Genomic DNA, 26,417 nt, shown 5'->3' on the forward strand with positions numbered 1-26,417 from the left:
CCACATGGTGGGACCAGTTTCAAATTTAAATTTGAATTTGAATGCTAACAAGTCATCCACTTTTACACATCATGGACTTACTTCACATGTTTCACCTTCCCATTCTAGCAAGGAAACTACCTACTTTCCTGTCACACACAGAAACCCACAAGCTACAATACCTACTCCTAGCTCTGCGAGGTATGCTTCTGAAGCAATTAATGCAAACCTTACCATAAAGAATACTACCTACACAAATCCCACAGCAGCTACAGAGGTCAACACAGCCCAACCTTCTACTCTATTACAGCATATCAATGGTCCACAGGCCAAATCCTGGTCTGAAGTGGTCAAATAGAGTAATGGGAAGATGGTTTTCGAGTTCATTCCTCTACCTACTGATTCAAACCTCATTTCTCCACCAAAGGAAGTTACAGAAGAGGGTCTTCAGTTCTGGTCCTCAACTCACCTTCTTAACATTTCCACACACAAGAGAATTCCCTTCAAAGTTATCCAAGCTGCAGCAACAAAGCTTTGGAAATCGCTTGGACTCACAGACAAAATTCTTGGTGAAAATAATTCTTTCCTTTTCAGATTCACCATATGTTCTGAGGCTGAAAATGTTCTATCACTTGGACCATGGTCCATAGTTGGTCACCCATTCTCCCTCATGAAATGGAACCAGCAAAATTCTTCCCTCCCAACCCATGTTGGTTGCATTCCCACTTGGATTAAGTTCCATAACATTCCCATGCAATACTGGTCTGCCAAAGGTCTGAGTCATATTGTTAATGCAGTTGGAGAACCCCTTTATGCTGATCATGCCCCTGAATCTATCACTAAACTCAAATTTGCCAGAATCTGTGTAAGTTTGGATTTAACCAAGCCCTTGAAGAATGAAGTCCCCATCAGACTTGAGGATGGTTCTCTTAACCAAATCAGAGTGGAGTATTAATGGCTTCCAAATTTTTGCAATAAGTGTCTCCAGTTGAATCACATTGAATCCTCTTGTCCACTGAATTTAATCAATCCCTTTCCACTCAAGGGGCAAAACTTAATCAGCTCAACTGCAATTCTTAGCCCCTCTCAAGACCACATCAGTAATGCAGGCATCCCAAAGTCCTCAGAATGGGTTACAATTAAAAGGAAGAAAAAGAAGGATTCTGTAGCCCCATCTTCAAGTACAGCACTGGTTCCAATCCAGGTAATTTCCAATCATTTCTCACCATTTTCATTCATCCCAAATGAAAACACCAACGAGCATACCCCATCCACCATCTCCCCTAACTCCTCTTCCCAACAGCATGACTCCTCCTCAGCACACACTTTAGTCCAGAATACTCCCCCATACCCCTCGACTCCTATTCACTCCCGATTGTGTAGTAAAAAACTTAACTTCTCAGAGATAAGTCCAGTCCCTCAGGTTCCACTAAGGAAATCTCCAGCATCCATGTCTGTCCTTCCGAGCTACAACTCTCCTACTTCTATTACTTTGGCCCACTGCAGACTGAAGAGTGTGAAAAGTTCGAAGAAGACAACCACTCCATCCTCCTCATTTAGTGAACCTGACAGTCAAAATGATCCAATAGCCCACCACATTAGTACAATCAGGATAATGAAAAGATCTGAAAGAAGCAATTTGATGTCCAAGGGGCATCTTGGAGGCCCTTCCAAACCTCATCTTCAATGATAAACTTCATTACTTGGAACATTAGAGGGCTAAACCATCCCTCTAAGCAGTCAGAGATAAAGAGACTTATCTTTGACAAAAAGCTGGACTTAATCTCTATTGTTGAGACCAAGGTGTCTCTTGCTAAATTGGATTCCAGCCACAGAAATGTTGCTCCTAAATGGTCAATTGTTCACAATTATAATTTCTCTACCTTGGGTAGAATCTGGGTCATGTGGAACCCTAACCTCATTGATCTCTCAGTTCTTAGCTCTTCCAGACAAGCTATTCACTGCAAGATCTCTATCATTGGGACTTCCATTAGCTTTTTCTCTAGCTTCATTTATGCTGCTAATTTGGGAGTTGAAAAACAGTCTCTTTGGGAGGATATTAATTTCCATGCTGGTCCCTTCTCCTCTTCCCCATGGTTGTTTATGGGAGACTTCAATGTTATTCCTAATCCTAATGAAAGGCATGGAGGTTCTCTGAGGTTATGTGTGATACCCCCGGATTTCCGAATGCGGGTTGGCTAGGCCCACGCCCGACTACCCGAGGATATCAAACAAATTAGCAATAATTGAACACAGAATATAATTAAGATAAACATGAGTAAATAAAATTCGCTGGAAAGAAGCTAAATGAAAATCCTTTATTGAAAACTTCAACATAAATCTTATAAATAAGAACTAGTCTGTTACATCCAACTTCTCCAATTATAATACAACTCGGGAATCCATCTGGTGGACCCCTAATTAAAAGCCAATACTGGAAAGCGAACAACTAAAAAGAAGTCCACTGCTAAACCATGTAGAACCTCCTACATCGTCGGTAGAATGAGTAGTCGTCTCTGCTCAGCACGAACAAGCTCTAAGACCTGGAACCGTCCGTTACCTGAAAAATAATAGTGGGTCAGGCCCACGAACAAGTTCTATCCTAATTACAATCCAAACAGAGACCCGATACGCAGATACATCCTAGACGTCTCAATCATATCTATATAGTCCGTAATAGATAAATATATATCCACACTACAGGACTCTCACTAACTATGCTGAGGGTCTCAACCTAAATAGAAGGTAACATGCAATACGCACCTGAGTGGGCATGACTACCTAAGCCTAACAGGGTATACCTCAACCAACATAGCTAGTTACGCATCCTACTGCATATACGCACCCTAACCGTCGACTATGAGACTCAAGCTCAAATCGCAATACCATAATTTATATATATAAATTCCCATCCAAACCAATGTAGTGCCGCTCAACTGATTCATTGCCATGACACGACATAAAATTAGGATTTAAATGTTTTAGTTAAAACCCTATTCATCCTAACGCAGAAATATAAACAACCATCCAGCATGTCGTTTAACTGTTTTAGTTGACTAGACATGAAACCATGTAGGATTTAACTGTTTTTAGTTAATCCATTCCGTATGTATGAATGGGTAGGAATTAGCGTTGTGACCTAATCCATCCCTCCGTATGCCACCGTCCCATACCGGTGCATATATGCAAATGATCCGTAAATGATGCAACATTATAAGCAGTACATCAAATAAAGTCCACATTATCCATATAGTTAATAAACACAGAATTTAAATAAGTTATCAACTACAAATCCAGAATCCATCCATGTAATCAAACGAGACAAAGTTTACTAATTCGTCAAGTTAAATTCCAGCATTCATCCATGAAATTGATAGAAAATATATATTTAATTCTTCAATTAATTCCAGGCCAACATCCAATTAGATTGACAGAACCTAAGTACTAGTTCGCGCAATTTAAGTCCAAACCCTAATCTAAGTAATTGCAGTGAAATGCTTAATGTTACCGCAATTAAGATTACAAGCTTAAGTCCATGCATTCCAGAAAAATATTTAGTATTTCAACAATTAACATCCAGGATATGCCTAGATCAAACTTGTTAATTAAATGATCCTAGCATGGCACCCCAACAAGATTTATAAATATATACATACTCCGTTAAATTACTGAAATTAAACTAGGCAATTAAATTCGTTCCTTCCATTAACAGCCTGCACCGTTGCACTTTCCCTCTTACTGTTAAATCCAATAGTACTAACACAATAATTTATTATGTGAGGCTCTAATATAACATGGTAATATTGTTTGGAATCCATGTTCCAACCCTTTTTAATTCCTAGACAAAGTTTGCACAATTAAATCCTTCCGGTCCGTTAAGTCCTTAAACAGCCCGCGACTTACTTAAGATTTTCCTACTGTTTAAAACATTAGCATAAAAACAAATTAATGCATCTTAGGGCTTTAATACTCCATGAATTAGTGTTTAAAATCATCACAGTAGCCCAGACATTATTCAAAAACCCACAGTTGGACCAGACAAGGCGCAACTGCTTCAGTGTACGCACAAAAAGAAAGAGCCTGCTCCCAAAACAAGTGGAGCAGGCTCCACTTTGCCTAGAGCCGGCTCTCCTTGCCTAGAGCCGGCTCTCTCCCCTTTGAGAGCCCCAGTTTGTTCCTTCGCCGTCTCCGACGATCTGCTCCATCCCTGACCCTTTCCTACCCCTCTGTTGCTTCTTAAATCTGGTGTTAAGAGTCCTAGAAACATCCAACAACAACCTTATGCCTTGTTCACAATAGTTCAATTCAAATACAGTTTTTAAAACCTTAACCGATTAAACATGCTTCCACTCCAAACTAGAAACCAGAGGTACAAGAACTAAAACAGATTACTTCCACATGTACAGACATCTGATTTAGCATATAACAAGCATGTATAAATTAACTAATGATCAATTAAAACCCTAGAGACAGTCTAAGGATGCACAGAACACAGGCAACGGGAGAGAGAAAGGAAAGAACTTGCCTTTACAGTTTTGGATTCAAAATTCTGTTGCCGTCGTTCTAGGTTTTTCCAGCGATCCCATTCACTGTTAAATCTCCTATTGCTCCATCTTCCCTTCTCCTACGTCCATCCTGTAAGCCACGGCCAAACCCTCACCAAAGTAGCTCTGTTTGTTTCTCACGACCCCTCTCTGTTCCTCTCTGTTGTTCTCTCAATACTCTGAACGTAAATAAGGTCTGTGATTGCTAAACCCTAAGGTGACATACTGCTCTATATATATATAGCTTAATTGAAACCCTATTCCCTGTAGGATTAAAAACAGAGCCCTAATCTAAATACTAGTCGGCCCATAAACAGAGCCTACGTTTAAAATCTATGTCGACTACACTTAGGTGACGTCTAAAAACTCACTTAACTTAATTACAATAATTTAAACCCAATAATGAAATTAACGCAACCAATACCAATAATCACCAGTAAATCCATTCAGACAAATAATAATATCATTAACGCAAATAATTCAAATAATTACAAATAGGTCCAACAATTCAAATAATAAAATAAAAATTCAATTAATTTAAATATCGCAATTACCAATTAAACCAAGGAAAAATAAAACAACTAACAAATCAATTTAATGTATAACTATTTAAATTCACCCAACACTTAATTTAATTCAGAAAAGCCTAACCACATAAATACCGAAAACAAATAAAATAAATAATGAAAACAATAAAAGGAATATTAAAATTTCAATTATAATTCTTTTAAAACTAGGGGTCTTACATTCTTCCCCCCTAACAAAAGGAATTCCATCCTCGGAATTCACGAAATTCTGAATTATTTTTATTAAAAGTCATTTCCATTCTCGTGTAGACTTCGCTCTATCAGTACGATTAGTGTTGTCGGTTTCCTTGATGGAGTCGCCACAACCAACAAAGCTTGAGAGTTGTGTGTGTTTAGGAGGTGGCCAAGTTTTACATTTATAAAAAGCCACTACTACCTTTCTCTATATAAAATATAGATAGGGCAAGTAGGGATCGTCCCAAGAGATTTGACGGTGTATCGAATTGTGAACTATGGTAATTAGGGTTAGTAGGTCGAGTGATCACACAATTGGTTGGTTGGTTGATTAAGCTAAATTGAATTCAACTAAATAAAATAATATGAGGTAAACAAGAGAGAGGGAGGTCTTGGGGTGTAGAGATCACCACCAAGCAATACTTTTCTATACTACTAACAAGTGATCAATTGAGGGTAATGGATGTGTTGCAATATGATAAGGGTGTGTGTGCATTAGGTTGATTCAATTGGCAAGGATGACAAATCAAGCAAGTATTGTCTAAACATCATGTGAAGAGCACAATATATCTAAGCAATAGAGCATATATTGTCTAGACAACATGGGGATAGCACAATAGATCAAAACAAGTCATTAATCCTTCATTAAGCTCACAATCCACATGCAACACAATATTAGAGGAATATGCCATTTGGACTCACAAGCATGGAACATCAAACATCAAGAGTAGTGTCCTCCCATCTAACATTATACTACCACTACACTAAATCTACACTACTAGCATGAAAATAAAGCTATCTAGACTAGGGGAGAGGCACAAACCATCAAGAATAGGCATAAACCATCAAATGAACCAAAATAGCATTCATTAAGCATATCATCTTGATAATCTCTAGATCTATAGCATCAATACACATAGACATGCATCAAAAACACTAAATCTAGAGATAAGCACATGAATATCCTACTTTAGCATACATAGACATATGGGTAGCATAGAATAGTCAATTGGAAGCATTAAACCATACAAACCATGAAATAATCAGGATTTATATATACATGAATATCAAGATGTATCATACAACACTAATCCCTCAATAATACACAAGATTAGAGTATAGAAAGCATGCTTGGGGCTAACTCTAGCCCCAAGAAGATGTCTAGCCACTCATGGTAATGATGATCCAACCCTCAAGGGCTAACTCCATGGCTGCTCCTTGTAGATGAAGATCTCCTCCAATGGTTGCTCTAGCTTCCTCCCTTCTTCCTCTCCAAGAATAGCCTCCAAGATGATTTTTAATGTGTGACAAGAGACTCTAGACTCCTCTCCAAAAAGTGTATCATATTCCTTATATAGGTAGGTCAAATACACCCTATGATAAGCTGTGGTCGTGCAAGGCATATTCTCCAATGATTGGGTGAAGGACGGAATAAATGAGCTGGACTTTAACTTTTTCTCGCTGGTGGAAGTTCGATCGATCGAACCTTAACTTGGATCGATCGAAGATGGGTTCGATCGATCGAACTGCATCTTGGATCGATCAAAGTGGTCTGACTCCTCCGGATAAGAACAAGGCAGAGATATTTCAAAGATATTTATGGGGAAAAGGACAAAAGTGGTTGGTAGGCGTACAGTTGTGGATAAGATCAATCATTTGAATAGGACAAAATAGGGTTCGATCGATCGAAGGTGATGTTGGATCGATCGAACTTGGAATTTCAGCAAAGGCCAAGGTTGGATCTATCGAGAAGTACTGTTATCGATCATAGATGTTAGATCGATCGAACTCTAAGTTGGATCGATCGAACTTTTCAGCTGCACAACTTTGATTCCTTTTTGCTCCTTTCTTTCTCCACTTTGCTCCCTCCTTTGGTTTATCTCAGGATTGCTTCAATTAAGCTCTTATTTGGCTCAGTTAGCTCAATTTTGGGATTAGTGCCTGAAAATATAAATAACACGTAATAAGTCTAAAACGGCAAAGTAAGATAGATAAAGGTACTAGAATGCTTAAGCTTAACGGGTTTAAATGCGCACTTTTCAGTGCTCATCACACCCCCAAACTTAAATATTGCTAGTCCCTAGCAATGAACTAAGAAGTAAAGGAATGAAATGAACAACTAAACAAGTATAAACTGGAAAGCAAGTAAAATGATAACGCCACTTTCGTAGGGAACACGATTGCATTTAGCATATACAACAAGCCTTTTAAACCCCTAGGTTACCCCTAGTGGATGAGTAAAGTCTCGTGAGGGTTTCCAGAAATGGTACCCATAAACATTAAGCTCATTCTTTCAAAAGAGGCACCAATATTGCAAACAAGCATTGGGAGAAAACTACCTCAAGTATGCAATTTTTCAACCATTTCCAAGCAATCTCCCAAAATTTCAATATCAAGCAAGCAAGTATGGTCCTCCACATATCAAGAAAATGATCATGAAAATCGAAACAAGTCTAGAATCCATGTGAGAGGTCCGGCATCAAGTGTGTTGCTATCTTAGCTAACTAGAGAAGTAATCACATCCTTACCCTCAAACTAGCACACAAATCTAGTACCGATCATCAAGATAAGAGAGTGGACCTTTTATTAAAGCTTTATTGTTCTAGGTGCGCTTATTCTTTTCACTCTATTTTTTTTATTTTTTTTATTTTTTTTTTTATTGAGGATCAAAGATGGAAGTATTGTGCAATGTGTTGATCTCTTAAGCTTTCTAGAAGATTCATGTAGCGAGCTTTAGGTCAATGACTCCCAAACCAGATGGCTTTAGGGTATTAGGTGTTAAGACACCCCTACGGACTTACCAACTCAAATCAACTAGGCTACAAATCAAGACAACAACCATCTAATCGTTTCCCACTTCTCACCTTTTGGGAGAAGTCCTCACTTTTATTGCTTTTTGCAACTTCTTCTTCTTCTTTTTTTTTTTTTTTTTTTTTTCAATTCAATTATTAACCTAGAGTTTGGGCCCTCCACCTTTCGGCGCGAGAAGTTCACTGCTTAATGAGGCAAGAATCTCGGCTACTCAATGAAAAGGGGTTGAAATCCACCTTTATCAAGAATGAAAGCTTTCAATGCACTACTAGCCCAATTAGGATATAACCAATTCAATAATCAACAAAGCATGTACCCCACAAATGAATGCTAGTGTGCACCGGTGCTAGTGTAGAATCCTAGAATGAATCTCAAAACAATCACAAATTCAGGATGATGTGGACCACAAATGCAAGCAAGATATCAATCTTTTGAAAAAATTACTCCTAAATGGCATCCTCAAGGCATACAAGGAGTATTGGACTCTCAAGTCAAGCAATTTTTAAATTTTAAGCAATATAGTCCTCAAAAGATCAAAATCATAGCTAGAAATGGACCAAGTATAGAAATATCCCTCAAATACACAAGACATGCTCAAAATTTGAATTTTAAAGTAACACTGAAACATACACCAATACCCCCAAACTTAAACTGCACATTGTCCTCAATGTGTGAAGAGAACAAAGGAAAGAGTATACCAGTGCTTTAGACATGAATGATCGGGATAGAAGTATCCAAAGTGGGTGGCATGGCCCCCCCAAACTTGGGATAAACTGTGGTCCTGAAAAGTTTGCACTCGGATAAACTCATTAGATAACAAGATAGGATAATCAGTGCACAGTGGACATGCAAGTGTAAGATGGGATAAATAGAGAATAGAGAGAGAGGTGTAAGAGTGGTCCTGAAAAATTAGGCAATACTCTCTCACTGAAGTCACTGTGGTGTACCTGATGGAGTCAAACATACAAATATGAGATACTAAGAGACATCCATAATCAAAAAGCAATATATAGAGAATATAAAGTGCAGGTACATCAATAAAATAATAAAGCCGACAGACCGGCCGCAAAGTATAATACAGTAACAGTGACAGTATGATACAGATCCAGAATAAAAGAAATGAAAGCATAGAACAACTGGAGGTGAAGTCTCAGGAGGCCTGATCGTGAAGATCTGCAGTGGCTGGAGGTGCAGGTGCAGGGAGTCGGCTGGAGAGATCGGCAAAGCAAGCCATGACATCCGCCCTGAAAGAGGTGAACTCAGCTCGGTGGGCAATGATGTCGGCTCGCATGGCTGCTACATCCTCCTCCAGCGTCTGCAAGCGTGCTCCGAATCTGGGAGTGGGAACTGGAGACTCAGGCAGTGGTGCCTCTGAAGAAGACTCCCGAACTCGCTCCTGAGCAGCAGCTCGATCACTGGTATCATCGGCATCAGCATCATCTGCAGCATCGGCATACTCCTCCGCAGGTCGCTCCAGGTCAATGTCCATATGATCGGTAGCCGGACCGACTGGTGCGTCGTCCACTGCAATATCTGCTGCTGCTGGAGGTGTCGGCTGTGCCTGGGCTGCCTCCTCCTCCTCTAGTTCAGCTGCTGCCTCTACAGCTGGCTCCTGAAGACTCCGAATAAGAGCATTGTAGCTCTTATTCCAGTCGCTCCTCTTATAGAAGCTGGACCGTGCAAGGGGCTCCTCATCTGGGGGCACTCTGTAGCGCTGGTCAAGAAGGATCTGCGTGATGAAGTGTCCGAAGGGCAGGACCTTGGACCGCTTAGGGTCCTTCCTGGAAATGAAAGAATCATACAGCAACCTCATCACGCTCCAGATGAGGACTGGGATAGATACCCAGCAGCCCGTGTAAAAAGCGTAAAGAGCTGTCAAGTAGTCATGACGCCTCTGGATCTTGTGGCCCGCCATGTAAATATTCTGGAAAAGAACTGTGTCAATGAACCAGAGGTCGTCAGGCAAGAAGGTCCTGGTGGCGAATGTCTGACCACCGGCATGATGGCTTGTCAAGGAGACAGCCATGTCAGAAAATGAAGGCCTATGCAGCCTCGGGTATGTCTCTGCAAGCTCAGGTGGACACCGGTGTGGGCACCGGCAAGCACGGGCCAGAGTGTCAACTGTGATGACAATCTCGTGGCCGTCCAGTGTAGTGATCATCTCTGCGGTAGATCGTGGCGAGGGCCGGAGATGCTGAAAGAATAGCTGCACCAGTCGCGGGTATACAAGGCCGGTGACTAGGGCAAAGATGGCTGAGAGGCCCCGCTGCATGATATCCTGATAGCCAGACCGGGTCAGGATAGACTCGGAGAAGTACTTAGTATCGAAGTATGATTCCTGAGCCACGGTCATAGCTGCATATCTCGGCAGCAACTGGTCACGGCGCTGAGCCGGTAGAGGTGGCTGCGGTGATGGCATGGCGGCTGCATCTGCCTGATGGCGCACAGGAGAAGGTGATGGTGTGAAGGCTGGAGGAGCCTGAGATGTAGATGGCATGTGGTCAGCTCCCTCCTCAGCCTCGTGGGATGGGGACTGAGGGGGAGTAGCCTGTGCGGGCTCCGCCTGAGCATGAGATGGCTCTGCAACCATCTCTATCTTGGGCCGTATATGTCTGCGGGGTCGCTGTGGCCCCGAAGATCTCCTGGCTGTACTCTTGTACCGTTGAGGCATGATCTGTAAAAAGACAAGAAAATTTTAATATAAGTCAGTGCCAGATATATAAGAATTTAAGTGCATAATAGAAACATGTATGTCAAATAAGATAGACAAAATACGGATGACATGAATCTATGATGATGATGATATGTGAATCATGCTAAGCAATGTAGGTATGAAATGCATCCAATGTGGAATATCACAGGCATTGTGCATATAAAGATAGCATGAAGACGACACAAGATGAATGGAGTGTGTAGGTATGATCTGTGAAAGTTCGATCGATCGAACTTTAAGTTCGATCGATCACAGAAATTTTCGATCGATCGAAGTGAAAAATGTTCAAAAGTTGGATCGATCGAAGTGAATTGGATCAATCCAACACTTGGATCGATCGAAGCATGAAAGTGCACAAGATTGGATCGATCGAAGGTAGTGAAATGAAGTTCACAACTTCGATCGATCGAAGCACAAGTTCGATCGATCGAATTGTGCGAATGCCGAATTTGAAAAGTCACAGATCTGTGAGATCTAGAGTACGGGGCCCACACAAACATGTTTGTGGGCCCATCTACACACCAAACATCCCATCCTCAACACCCAAACACTCCCCAAATGCTAAATCAAATCAAAAATCCCCAATTTGGTTCGGCCGAATGCATGTGTGAATATGTATACCATAATCATGAAATTGATGCTTCAAAATGGATGATTAATACACATACAACATAAATCAATATAGAAAATCATGAATCATGCATTGATTAAACTTTTAAATCAAGAAATGGCTCGCGGTTTACCTCAAAACCGAGAGGGATGAGATGAGAGAGAGGGTGCGAAGCCGCGGTGAAAATAAGGCTCTACCTTGCCGGAATTGGCTCGCCGGAGATGGGGAAGATGATTGGAATGGAGGTTGGCCGGATTGAGATGAGATTGAGAGAAGATGGAGACTAGGGTTTGGTTTCCTTTTGAAGTTGGATCGATCCAAAGTGATCAATCTAACTCGGTTATATTTTTAAAAACACGATATGCAGAGTTCGATCGATCGAAGATAGAGTTCGATCGATCGAACTTAGGTCTCCACTCTTAAAGGCATTTTTTGAACTTTTTTTTTTTTTTTTTTTTGAAATAAATTTTGAAATATCAAAGGGAATTAAATTAATGAGATGCAAATTTCGATCGATCGAAGAAAGATTTCGATCGATCGAAGAGGATAAAGAATGTACAAGTTTAAGGGTTCAAGAGTTGATATGTGCTGGAACCTTGGATCGATCGAACTTAGAATTCGATCGATCGAACATGAAAAATTTTGAAAAGTCCCGAGAGCATGCATTTTGGAATTTGGATGCAGGTCCAAAATTTTTCTAAGTGTTGGGACTCATGATCGATCGAACCACATGTTGGATCGATCGAAAGGTAGTTCGATCGATCGAAATGGTTTACGATCGATCGAACTTTTGAAAATTTGGAGATCCCGAGAGCATGCATTTTGGAGTTTGGATGCAGGTCCAAAATTTTTCTAAGTGTTGGGTGCAAAATGAGAGCTGGATCGATCGAGTCCATAGTTGGATCGATCGAACCAAAGTTCGATCGATCGAACCAAGACTTGGATCGATCGAAATTATGTCTAAATGCTCAAAATGACTTGAATGCTCATGCAATCCCTTACTCAGTTCCTTCCAATGTATATGAACCACAAAAACAGTATCTAGACTTCGCAAGAGTCAAAATGCAAGATAAAAATGAGGGAGGAATAGGGTTTTGACATCCTACGAATTTCGGTGCTAGTCTTTAACGTCTCTAGTAAGACCTTGGGCTCTTTCAGCCCGGATCAAAGATCTTGCAATGCATCCCCTCCTTTTTGGGATGAGAGATGTTTCGAGTCACTCCCAACAAATGGTTCTTAGAAGAACTTGTTGGGGTAAACTCAAAAGACGTCTTGAGTTCATTGTCAAAACTTTCCTTGGGCTTCCACGCCCTTTCACAACAAGAGTTCGAAATCACTTTTCTGGCATGCAATGCTGAAGATGAAGAGGAAGGCTTTGAAACATTGTTCATACACAAAAGCTCATTTCTTTCACAAGCAAGATCATGATATTCCTCTACCACATTAACCACTTCTTCATATTTGTTTGTCAAATGGATTGGGTGTGGGGTTAAAGATGTTCAACTTCACTCTCATGTGCCCAAAAGAAATCTTCATTATCCCCGTCCTACAATTTATGTTGGCATTTGAGGTTGCCAAGAAAGGACGGCCAAGGATAACCGGAATTTGGTTCTTTGGATTCGGCACCGGTTCCGTGTCAATGACGACAAAGTCAACCGGGAAGAAGAACTTATCAATCTTAATCAACACATCCTCAATTATCCCCCTAGGCTTCTTAATGGATCGGTCGGCAAGTTGTAAAACCACCGACGTCGGTTTCAATTCACTTAGGCCCAATTTGACATAAACCGAATAGGGAAGAAGGTTAACACTAGCCCCTAAGTCAAGAAGTGCCCGGTTGATGACATGTTCACCAATGACACAAGATGTTGTAGGTGTACCGGGGTCCTTAAACTTTGGCAAAGTGTTGTGTTGTAGAATGGAACTCACTTGTTCGGTTAAGACCACCTTTTTTGATGTTTGGCTCTTGTTCTTCCGCTTTTGGGTGCATAAGTCCTTTAAGAATTTGGCATAAGTCGGAATTTGCTTAATTGCATCCAAAAGTGGAAGATTAACTGTGACTTGCCTAAACATATCCATTATCTCATTGTTCTTGGTCTTTTGCCTTTCTTTTGAAATGGACCCTTTCAAGGCGTCCAGAAATGGAGCTTTTTCAAAAACTCTTTCAGCATTTTCTTTCAAAGAATTTTTAGCATTGGACTTGTTCGATTCATTGGATTTCAAATCACTTTTCAAAGACGAATCATGAATAACATTTTTCAAAGAACTTTTCTCAAACACATTTTTCAACATTGTTTTCAATGAATCTCTTTGGAAATCATCTTTCAACTTACAATTTGAGGGCTTCTCATTCTCAAGATCATGCACATGCAATGAAGGAGGAATAGTGTGTGGAACGGGACGGGTGACAACTTGAGGTTGTACCGGTTCACTCTCTTCATTAGGCATTCTAACTTGATTGTTTACTACCCTACCACTTCTCAAGGTTGTTACCGCATTGACATGCTCAACATTATGCCCTTCCAATGAGGATTTGGTTTCTACAACACATTGTTGTTTGATTGGGGCATTCACATGCATCTTTCCCTTCTCTCTAGCATTAAGTGTTTCAGCTATTTGCCCTACTTGGGTTTTTAGCTTGGCAATTGACTGAGAATGAGAATGCAACAATTGAGTATTTGCTTCTAGAGTGCCCAAAGCATTTAAAACATTTTCCTCAAAAGCGGAACCTCTAAAATTTCCTTGAGAATATGATTGGTTAGGAAAATGAAAATTAGCAAATTGATTTCCTTGTGAGTTATATGGTCTTGAACCTTGGGATCCTTGGTTTTGAAGTGGAGGTGGAATGTATTTCCCTTGAAAACCGCTTTGGGAAGAGTTCGAACCCTCCCCTTGGTTTTTCCAAGAAAAATTAGGATGATTCCTCCAACCGGGATTGTAATGATTACCATAAGGATTGTTCCCTTGGTTCACAAATGTTGCATTAACTTGCTTAATGGGTTCATTTTGAATTTGTCCATGAGGACAATTAGAAGTAGAATGAAGAACACTAGAACAAGTCATACATGATTCATTTTGAGCTCTAGGAGAATGATTAGGAAAGGAAGACACTTGATTGATTGATCAATTGATCAAACTTTTGAGATAAAGACTTCATCTCGGCGGTTATATCATTTGAGTGGTCAACTTAATGTAAGCCAACACTCTTCCTACCTTGAGAATTTCTACCATTCCTAGATGACAATGTTCTGTGCAAAGAGTTTTCACTCATGCTCTCATAAAGATGCCACACGTCTTCCTCTTGCCGGTCTATATAAGAACCTCCCATTGAAGCATCAACCATGCCTTAATAATTGTCCGATAAGCTTTCAAAGAAGAATTGGACCAATTGCCATTTAGGCATGTCATGGTGAGGACACTTCCTAAGCAATTCATTGAAGCATTCCCATGCCTCGTGGAAAGTTTCTCCCTCCCCATGTGTGAATTCCCTAATGACGGTTCTCATAGCATTGGTCTTCGAAACCGGATAGTACTTTTTTAAAAATTCTTGTTACATTTCTGCCCAAGAAGTTATAGAAAAAGGCCTAAGGTTGTTGAACCAATACTTCGCCTTATCTTTAAGGGTGAATGGAAAAAGTTTCAGCCTTAAAACTTCTTCCGGTATGTCCGTGTATCGAACGGTAGAACAAACTTCAAGAAACTCATCCAAATGCTTGTAAGGTTCTTCACTAGGAAGTCTATGAAAGTTAGGTAGCATTTGGATAGTTTGTGCTTTAATCTCATAATGGTGTGCTCTAAATGGTGGCAATTGAATGCATGTGGGTGCATTATACTCATTAGGCACATAGTGATCTCTCAATGCAAGTGGTGGATTAGCAATTTGAGGTGCAACATGGACACCTTGGTTATATTGAGCTTGATTAATGATGGGGGGTTGTGGTGCATACATTGGCCTTGGAATTCCCATTGGAATTTGGTCTTGTTGTTGAGGAGGTTGATGAATGTATGGCCTAGGCATGCCTAATGGAACTTGCATATTATCATTTTGCACATTAGGGTGAAGGATGCCTTGTTGGTCTATGTGACCAAGGTCTTCAACATGATCATCATTGAGAGCATCCATTGGTAGATTGGTTCTATGTGAATTTCCTCTTCCCCTTGGATTCCTAATAGTGGATTCTAAATGCAAATCAAGAGGGACAAGAGTAGGTCTCAATGAACGACGACCACGCATGCACAATGCAACACGAATAAGTAACTTTCTCAACAATGTAATTAAACTTCACAACCACAATTTTCAAATGCAATGTATGTCAAATAAATGCCTCCACGTGGGCCCCCGATTTAACTAAGGAGATTGAGTAAGAAGTTCTCACAATAGTCCTTTAGCACTTCAACTCCAAATTTAAAAGCTTAGCTTAGCAAAAAAAAAAAAATTTTTTTTTAGCAACTCTTCATTTTAAGCATTTTTCCTTTGCTTTGCTTTGCTCCATAGCTTGGAAGTTCTTTGCTAGCTCCTTGCTCAATGCACCTTGTTAATGAAGAACAAACTTAATAAGTAATCAAAAACAGAAAATAAAAAGAAATTAAAGACACGATCAAAAGAGTACTAATCCTAATTGAATTTCACAATTCGACGTTGCCAATTTAAAATCCCCGGCAACGGCGCCAAAAACTTGTTGTCGGTTTCCTTGATGGAGTCGCCACAACCAACAAAGCTTGAGAGTTGTGTGTGTTTAGGAGGTGGCCAAGTTTTACATTTATAAAAAGCCACTACTACCTTTCTCTATATAAAATATAGATAGGGCGAGTAGGGATTGTCCCAAGGGATTTGACGGTGTATCGAATTGTGAACTATGGTAATTAGGGTTAGTAGGTCGAGTGATCACACAATTGGTTGGTTGGTTGATTAAGCTAAATTGAATTCAACTAAATAAAATAATATGAGGTAAACAAGAGAGAGAGAGGTCTTCGGGTGTAGAGATCACCACCAAGCAATACTTTTCTATACTACTAACAAGTGATCAATTGAGGGTAATGGATGTGTTGCAATATGATAAGGGTGTGTGTGCATTAGGTTGATTCAATTGGCAAGGATGACAAATCAAGCAAGTATTGTCTAAACATCATGTGAAGAGCACAATATATCTAAGCAATAGAGCATATATTGTCTAGACAACATGGGGATAACACAATAGATCAAAACAAGTCATTAATCCTTCATTAAGCTCACAATCCACATGCAACACAATATTAGAGGAATATGCCATTTGGACTCACAAGCATGGAACATCAAACATCAAGAGTAGATTATCCTCTCATCTAACATTATACTACCACTACACTAAATCTACACTACTAGCATGAAAATAAAGCTATCTAGACTAGGGGAGAGGCACAAACCATCAAGAATAGGCATAAACCATCAAATGAACCAAAATAGCATTCATTAAGCATATCATCTTGATAATCTCTAGATCTATAGCATCAATACACATAGACATGCATCAAAAACACTAAATCTAGAGATAAGCACATGAATATCCTACTTTAGCATACATAGACATATGGGTAGCATAGAATAGTCAATTGGAAGCATTAAACCATACAAACCATGAAATAATCAAGATTTATATATACATGAATATCAAGATGTATCATACAACACTAATCCCTCAATAATACACAAGATTAGAGTATAGAAAGCATGTTTGGGGCTAACTCTAGCCCCAAGAAGATGTCTAACCACTCATGGTAGTGATGATCCAACCCTCAAGGGCTAACTCCATGGCTGCTCCTTGTAGATGAAGATCTCCTCCAATGGTTGCTCTAGCTTCCTCCCTTCTTCCTCTCCAAGAATAGCCTCCAAGATGATTTTTAATGTGTGATAAGAGACTCTAGACTCCTCTCCAAAAAGTGTATCATATTCCTTATATAGGTAGGTCAAATACACCCTATGATGAGCTGTGGTCGTGTAAGGCATATTCTCCAATGATTGGGTGAAGGACGGAATAAATGAGCTGGACTTTAACTTTTTCTCGCTGGAGGAAGTTCGATCGATCGAACCTTAACTTGGATCGATCGAAGATGGGTTCGATCGATCGAACTGCACCTTGGATCGATCGAAGTGGTCTGACTCCTCCGGATAAGAACAAGGCTGAGATATTTCAAAGATATTTATGGGGAAAAGGACAAAAGTGGTTGGTAGGCGTACAGTTGTGGATAAGATCAATCATTTGAATAGGACAAAATAGGGTTCGATCGATCGAAGGTGATGTTGGATCGATCGAACTTGGAATTTCAGCAAAGGCCAAGGTTGGATCTATCGAGAAGTACTGTGATCGATCATAGATGTTAGATCGATCGAACTCTAAGTTGGATCGATCGAACTTTTCAGCTGCACAACTTTGATTCCTTTTTGCTCCTTTCTTTCTCCACTTTGCTCCCTCCTTTGGTTTATCTCAGGATTGCTTCAATTAAGCTCTTATTTGGCTGAGTTAGCTCAATTTTGGGATTAGTGCCTGAAAATATAAATAACACGTAATAAGTCTAAAACGGCAAAGTAAGATAGATAAAGGTACTAGAATGCTTAAGCTTAACGGGTTTAAATGCGCACTTTTCAGTGCTCATCAGTACGATTAGATTAAAAGTCATTTCCATTCTCGTGTAGACTTCGCTCTATCAATACGATTAGATTGAGTCATAACTTGGTAACTAACCCATGGCTTCCTAAGTATAGTTATTTATACTTTGGCAAATAGACCATGCCCCCTTGTTGTATATTGTGATAACCATTGTAAATCAATCATGCCGACAATTCAACTATGTCTGTGGCAAATCACCCATGCCACCTTAAGTATATTTAGTTATACTTAACAAATCAACCATACCGACCATTCAACCATGCCTTTGGAACCATATACCGATTTTAAACTTAACAAAGAACTAAATCTCACCTAATCCGAGCATGCATATCAAACGTATTAATTTAAAACAACCAATCCAGATAGACAAATGAACATGTCTTACATCATCCGGTTCACGTGACTCGACAGTCGAAGTCCTGTTGTACCGTATAATTATCCGAGTACATTAAGAAGAAATGCCGATTTTAAATCGCAATTCATTCCGACAACCTTAACAGAAACTACTAAATCTCCGTCAGTACCTTAAGCTCTAGTTAAGTAAAGTAACACCTCCACAAAGATCAACCTTAATATTTGCAGTTGTCTTCCTTAATTTCTGTGATAATAGCCAGTGTCACTATTATACAGGCTAAACTTCAACTGCGAACTCAACAAAGAATCGTAATCTCCTAGCGGTTATGGAAAACGTCCACTTCCCTATTCCCTTCAACCGAACAGAACTTAATGCAAAATATGAATCATCACATTGAGGCATCTAAGTCGTCTTGTAATCCCCTCTATTCATACGTACTGATGACCCACCAGTTCGCAATAAACCAGATTTTAGCTGACTTAATAAAGAAACGAACCAACATCCTAACCAAATCTGAATCCAAATCCGTGAAGAGGGTCTATCAGTTGAACATAGAAAATGTCTACAAGGGTCTCGTAATCTCGAATGGTCCATCGCGATCATATGAGAAATGGTATCCAAATCACCACGTCCCTCTGCTTGCCAATCCGCCAAACAACTGCTTCATACCATGAAGCATTTTATGATGCACCAGGATAAATAAAGAACTAAGAGATGTGAATCTCAATCCTTATATCCTCCTTCCCGTTTGTCTATAGAAAGTACCAACTGGTCTGGTACCACCAGCTTCCGTATGCACCCATTGCTTACATCGAAGCATTGTCAAAAGTTAACCCAGAAACTGTATCTATGCATCACCAGTTAGTGATAAACTTACCGATAATAAAATTAACTGGTAATTCCATTTATCGAAGGTCAACTTATTATGACTTTTTCACGCACACCGTGCACTGCTTCCTTATATAGGTGTTCAGTCTCACCTTCATATCCTTAACACACCTTACTTCTCTATTATGGGTAAGTGTCAAGTTAACTCCTTGTCTCGTTTCAATTGAATTTGAAACTTTTCGCATCCTCCATATAGTCATCAATGTCGGAGCAACAGCTAATTGTTGCGAAAGATAACCTTAAAAAAAAAAAAGTTCACTTTTTTATACAGTGTAGAAACTTTGGTTCCTCCTCCAAGTGTAACACCAGCAACTCCTCCAAATGACACACTCGTAAAATAATGTCTTGATTACGAATAGACTGCTAAAGATTTTATCAGCCCACTATCCTCTCTTAGAGTCATTCTAATAAGTACCTACCAGTACAAAATCCTCCGTCTGAACCATAGTGGCATTACAATAATCTTTACCTACCACAACCTCACGAATCCCCAAGACACTAACAACCATCATTATTATAGCGGTGTAAAAACGAATCCCCACCTAGCATTGAGCATATCAAACTAATCCTTTTTGATTATTTGATTCATTTTGATAGTTTAACTATCCCATCCTAACTAGCATACCATATTGATGCATATCCAGATCCATTAGATTGGCTAGAAGTTTGTATTTCTACCCAATCCTATGACCATACTGTCACAAATCCTAGCGTACATAGCACTATTATCCATGTCATCAGTATAATAGTTGGTTGATCACATACTTGTGTTCCTAACCAATCTATACTCCCAATGCAGACTAATTAATAAAATGAAACACGTAATAACAAAACTGAAATACATAACAATTAAAGATGAAACATGTAGTACATACAATACACAAAACAACCAAAATATAATTCCACTTAAGACATATTCCATTCCAGAGAAGAAAACCTCCTTTGAACTCAAGTTCAAAAAAGTTCATTCCATAGTTTCGTTGGTAATTATCCAACCTTGAAACTTATCCATTAACCGTAGCTTAACCGCGCAATCGTTTGCTTAAACAAATATCCAAAGGCTTAACCCTCATCCTCCTAATATGCGGAATATAAACCGTCTATCGTGGCTTTACAAAGCAACTTAGACTATCACAACCTAATCCCCATACTCTCCGGAATGTGATATAAAATCACGTCTTTATTCTGGTAAGAACTCCATCCGATTCCCAAACTCCTAAAGAGTACTTTGCAAATAACTCCCGGAGAGATGATACGAAACTTTAACTATATGTAGATTGGTTCACACCAACTCCACTAGTACCATTCATTATACTACTGGTGAATGAGAGCACCCTCATGCGATCCTTTATCTTCAAGCTTCAATATCCCCTTTCTTGGAGACGCTGATATCTCCTCCCTTGAGATCCTCTTCATAATCTTACTCTTCGCTTGCCTCCTTTTTGAGAACAACTGAAGTTGTGTTGGTCCCGATAAGCGGTGACCTAACACCTGCACCTTAATTCTTCCTTGGCGTATACTTTCTAAGTAATGCCAACCTTGGAATTTAACCTTCGATCCTAAGTTCTGCTTCTGGTAAAGAACTCGACAACCTTTTACGTGACTCCTTTGGGTCTGTATCGCTTTCGCCTTGAACCACTTCCTCCATCTCGTGTCAACCACTCTATATCTACCGAATTCAATTAACATCAACTCCTCCTAACGATCCGTAACGAAAGTACAACGAATCCTAACATGGCTCTAAGTTTTAAGAGACGCAACGTGGAAGTCCTATAACGAAAAACACTCATAAGGACACTAGAATCTGGAGTGCTCTGATACCAACTGCGATACCCCCGGATTTCCGGATGCGGGTTGGCCAGGCCCACGCCCTACTACCTGAGGATATCAAACAAATTAGCAATAATCGAACGCAGAATATAATTAAGATAAACATGAGTAAATAAAATTCGCTAGAAAGAAGCTAAATGAAAATCCTTTATTGAAATCTTCAGCATAAATCTTATAAATAAGAACTAGTCTGTTACATCCAACTTCTCCAATTATAATACAACTCGGGAATCCATCTGGTGGACCCCTAATCAAAAGCCAATACTGGAAAGCGAACAACTAAAAAGAAGTCCACTGCTAAACCATGAAGAACCTCCTACATCGTCGGTAGAATGAGTAGTCGTCTCTGCTCAGCACGAACTAGCTCTAAGACCTAGAACCGTCCGTTACCTGAAAAATAATAGTGGGTCAGGTCCACGAACAAGTTCTATCCTAACTACAATCCAAACAGAGACCCGATATGCAGATACATCCTAAACCTCTCAATCATATCTATATAGTCCGTAATAGATAAATATATACCCACACTATAGGACTCTCACTAACTATGCTGAGGGTCTCAACCTGAATAGAAGGTAACATGCAATACGCACCTGAGTGGGCATGACTACCTGAGCCTAACAGGGTATACCTCAACTAACATAGCTAGTTACGCATCCTACTGCATATACGCACCCTAACCGTCGACTATGAGACTCAAGCTCAAATCGCAGTACCATAATTTATATATATAAATTCCCATCCAAACCAATGTAGTGCCGCTCAACTGATTCATTGCCATGACACGACATAAAATTAGGATTTAAATGTTTTAGTTAAAACCCTATTCATCCTAACGCAGAAATATAAACAACCATCCAGCATGTCGTTCAACTATTTTAGTTGACAGGACATGAAACCATGTAGGATTTAACTGTTTTTAGTTAATCCATTCCGTATGTATGAATGGGTAGGAATTAGCGTTGTGACCTAGTCCATCCCTCCGTATGCCACCGTCCCATACCGGTGCATATATGCAAATGATCCGTAAATGATGCAACATTATAAGCAGTACATCAAATAAAGTCCACATTATCCATATAGTTAATAAACACAGAATTTAAACAAGTTATCAACTACAAATCGAGAATCCATCCATGTAATCAAACGAGACAAAGTTTACTAATTCGTCAAGTTAAATTCCAGCATTCATCCATGAAATTGATAGAAAATATATATTTAATTCTTCAATTAATTCCAGGCCAACATCCAATTAGATTGACAGAACTTAAGTACTAGTTCAGCAATTTAAGTCCAAACCCTAATCCAAGTAATTGCAGTGAAATGCTTAATATTACCGCAATTAAGATTACAAGCTTAAGTCCACGCATTCCAGAAAAATATTTAGTATTTCAACAATTAACATTCAGGATATGCCTAGATCAAACTTGTTAATTAAATGATCCTAGCATGGCACCCCAACAAGATTTATAAATATATACATACTCCGTTAAATTACTGAAATTAAACTAGGCAATTAAATTCGTTCCTTCCATAAACAGCCTGCACCGTTGCACTTTCCCTCTTACTGTTAAATCCAATAGTACTAACACAATAATTTATTATGTGAGGCTCTAATATAACATGGTAATATTGTTTGGAATCCATGTTCCAACCCTTTTTAATTCCTAGACAAAGTTTGCACAATTAAATCCTTCCGGTCCGTTAAGTCCTTAAACAGCCCGCGACTTACTTAAGATTTTCCTACTGTTTAAAACATTAGCATAAAAATAAATTAATGCATCTTAGGGCTTTAATACTCCATGAATTAGTGTTTAAAATCATCACAGTAGCCCAGACATTGTTCAAAAACCCACAGTTGGACCAAACAAGGCGCAACTGCTTCAGTGTACGCACAAAAAGAAAGAGCCTGCTCCCAAAACAAGTGGAGCAGGCTCCACTTTGCCTAGAGCCGGCTCTCCCACAAAGGGGAGCCGGCTCTCCTTGCCTAGAGCCGGCTCTCTCCATGGGAGAGCCGGCTCTCTCCCCTTTGAGAGCCCCAGTTTGTTCCTTCGCCGTCTCCGACGATCTGCTCCATCTCTGACCCTTTCCTACCCCTCTGTTGCTTCTTAAAACTGGTGTTAAGAGTCCTAGAAACATCCAACAACAACCCTATGCCTTGTTCACAATAGTTCAATTCAACTACAGTTTTTAAAACCTTAACCGATTAAACATGCTTCCACTCCAAACTAGAAACCAGAGGTACAAGAACTAAAACAGATTACTTCCACATGTACAGACATCTGATTTAGCATATAACAAGCATGTATAAATTAACTAATGATCAATTAAAACCCTAGAGACAGTCTAAGGATGCACAGAACACAGGCAACGGGAGAGAGAAAGGAAAGAACTTGCCTTTACAGTTTTGGATTCAAAACTCTGAACGTAAATAAGGTCTGTGATTGCTAAACCCTAAGGTGACATACTGCTCTATATATATATAAACTTAATTGAAACCCTATTCCCTGTAGGATTAAAAACAGAGCCCTAATCTAAATACTAGTCGGCCCATAAACAGAGCCTACGTTTAAAATCTATGTCGGCTACACTTAGGTGACGTCCAAAAACTCACTTAACTTAATTACAATAATTTAAACCCAATAATGAAATTAACGCAACCAATACCAATAAGCACCAATAAATCCATTCAGTTAAATAATAATATCATTAACGCAAATAATTCAAATAATTACAAATAGGTCCAACAATTCAAATAATAAAATAAAAATCCAATTAATTTAAATATCACAATTACCAATTAAACCAAGGAAAAATAAAACAACTAACAAATCAATTTAATTTATAACTATTTAAATTCACCCAACACTTAATTTAATTCTGAAAAGCCTAACCACATAAATACCAAAAACAAATAAAATAAATAATGAAAACGATAAAAAGGAATATTAAAATTTCAATTATAACCCTTTTAAAACTAGGGGTCTTACATTATGCCTAGCTATGTCAGAGTTCAAAGAGTGTCTTCAATCTGCAGAACTTAAAGACCTTAAGTTCAGTGGAATTTTATATTCATAGTGCAACAAAAGCTTTGGCCTTGCCTGCATTGCTAAGAAGCTCGATAGAGCTCTTGTCAACCTACAATGGACCTCTACCTTCCCACTATCAGAAAGCATTTTCTTAACCCCTGGTATTTCAGATCATAGGCCAATCATGGTAAAATTGGACTTTAACACTCCAAATAGATGCATACCTTTCAGGTTTTTCAATGCTTGGAGCTCCCATCCCATGTTCTTACCTTCTATCCACAAAGTTTGGAGTACCTTCATCAAAGGCACATCAATATTCCAGGTGGTCCAAAAGCTCAAGCTTTTAAAGATTGCCCTTAAAGATAACTGCAAGAAGGATTTCTCTAACATTGACTCCAAGTTGAATGCTGTCAAGGGGGAGCTGGACTCATGCCAACTGGACTTAGATTCCACTCTCACTGATATTTCTCTGAGGGAAATGGAAAGATCCTTGATCAAAGAGTACTTGAGGTTGGCCAATACTCAAGAAGACATGTTAAGGCAGAAATCAAGGATGATTTGGCTCAAATTGGGAGACAACAACTCTTCTTACTTCCACAAATCATTTTCATCCAGGAACAACAAAAGGAAGATCATCTCTCTCACAGTTAATTCAGGCACTATCATTGAGGATGCAGACTCAATCAAGCAAGAAGTCATTCATCACTTTAAGCAGCTACTTGACTATTCTCCTCCCTCAACTCATTCAGTTACTGATCTGTAACATTTCTACACCAAGACAGTTCCTGTTCATTTGCATTCAATGCTGGATCAAATTCCATCTCACATGGACATTCAAAGCTGTATGTTTAGTCTGAGCAGAGATAAATCTCCAGGCCCTGATGGATTTAATGCCACTTTCTTCCAAAAGGCTTGGAGCATTGTGGGAAGATCTGTAACAAAGGCCATCTCTGAATTCTTCACCAATGGGAAATTACTCTCTGAGGCTAACAACACCTACATTGCTCTTGTCCCAAAATGCCTAAATCCCAATACCATCCATGATTACAGGGCAATATCATGTTATAACACTATTTATAAGTGTATTGCAAAGCTGCTTACCTACAAATTATAATCCACTTTTCCATTCATAATTGAACATTTACAATCTGCCTTCATTCATGGAAGAATGATCACCGATCCAATTCTCCTTACTCATGAACTTTTGAGGGGATATCACAAGGACTCTCCTATCCCTAAATGTGCCATCAAGATTGACCCGAGGAAGGCATTCGACTCAGTTAAATGGGATTTCATTGTAAGCTGTCTCAAACTTCTATAGTTTCCAGATAAGTTTATCTCCTTAATTCAAGCCTGTATTTCATCTCCATCCTTTACCATTGCTCTCAATGGGGAGTTTCAAGGTTTTTTCAAAGGTAAGAGGGGGTTGAGACAGGGTGACCCTATCTCTCCCTTCCTCTTTGTCATTGTCATGGATGCTCTCTCTCTCATTATTGACAACTATGTTTAGAGAGTTCACTCTTTCAAATTTCATTGGAGATGTGAAGCCCTCAAAATCACACATCTTTGCTATACTGATGATTTAATGCTGTTTTGCCATGGTGACATATCCTCAGTCTCAATCCTCAAATGTGCTCTTGATCACTTCTGCACAATGTCTGAACTTACTATGAATTTATTCAAGAGTGAAGTTTTCCTCTCAGGAGTGGATTATCTTACTGAAGGAAGAATTAAAGGGCTTCTTGGTATTAAAATGGGGTCTCTGCCAGTTAGATACCTTGGAGTTCTCCTAATCTCTACAAATCTGAAATACTCTCATTGTAGCCTATTGATTGGTAACATTACCAAAAGAATTACTCACTGGTCTTCGAGGTCATTGTCCTATGCTGGATGGCTGCAATTAATTAAAGCAGTACCTGTCTCTACCCAAATCTATTGGTCTAGCATTTTTATCCTTCCTAAGTCAGTTATCAATGAGCTAAACTCTATTTTTAGAGCCTTTTTGTGGTCTGGTCCTGAAATGAAAGCTACAGGGGCCAAAGTTACATGGAACAAGGTTTGTTTGCCTAAAGAAGCTGGAGGTCTTGGTATTCCTAACCTAGAGTTAGCCAACAAAGCAGGTATTCTTAAAAGAATATGGGAGCTCTAAACTGCAAATCCAGATAGATTATGGATTAGGTGGTGTAATACTCACTTGATCAAGTCCAGCAATTTTTGGACCATTGGCATCCCTCACCAATGCTCTTGGAGCTG

The 26,417-nt window shown here is 39.4% G+C and overlaps 1 protein-coding gene across 1 annotated transcript; it reads left to right on the top strand.

Moving 5' to 3' along the window:
• Positions 1-1,665: 1,665 nt before the first annotated feature.
• LOC132270169 (uncharacterized) lies at positions 1,666-26,313 on the top strand. The gene is made up of 5 exons (XM_059771369.1): positions 1,666-2,138; positions 24,396-24,923; positions 25,026-25,215; positions 25,486-25,579; positions 25,781-26,313. The coding sequence occupies exons 1-5, from the start codon at positions 1,666-1,668 to the stop codon at positions 26,311-26,313; spliced, it is 1,818 nt and encodes a 605-aa protein (XP_059627352.1).
• The last annotated feature ends 104 nt before the right edge of the window (positions 26,314-26,417 follow it).

The sequence above is a fragment of the Cornus florida genome, unplaced genomic scaffold, assembly GCF_030987335.1.
Source record: "Cornus florida cultivar Cherokee Brave unplaced genomic scaffold, ASM3098733v1 CherokeeBrave_3.0.0_Hap2_Chr08, whole genome shotgun sequence".
NCBI lineage: Eukaryota > Viridiplantae > Streptophyta > Magnoliopsida > Cornales > Cornaceae > Cornus > Cornus florida.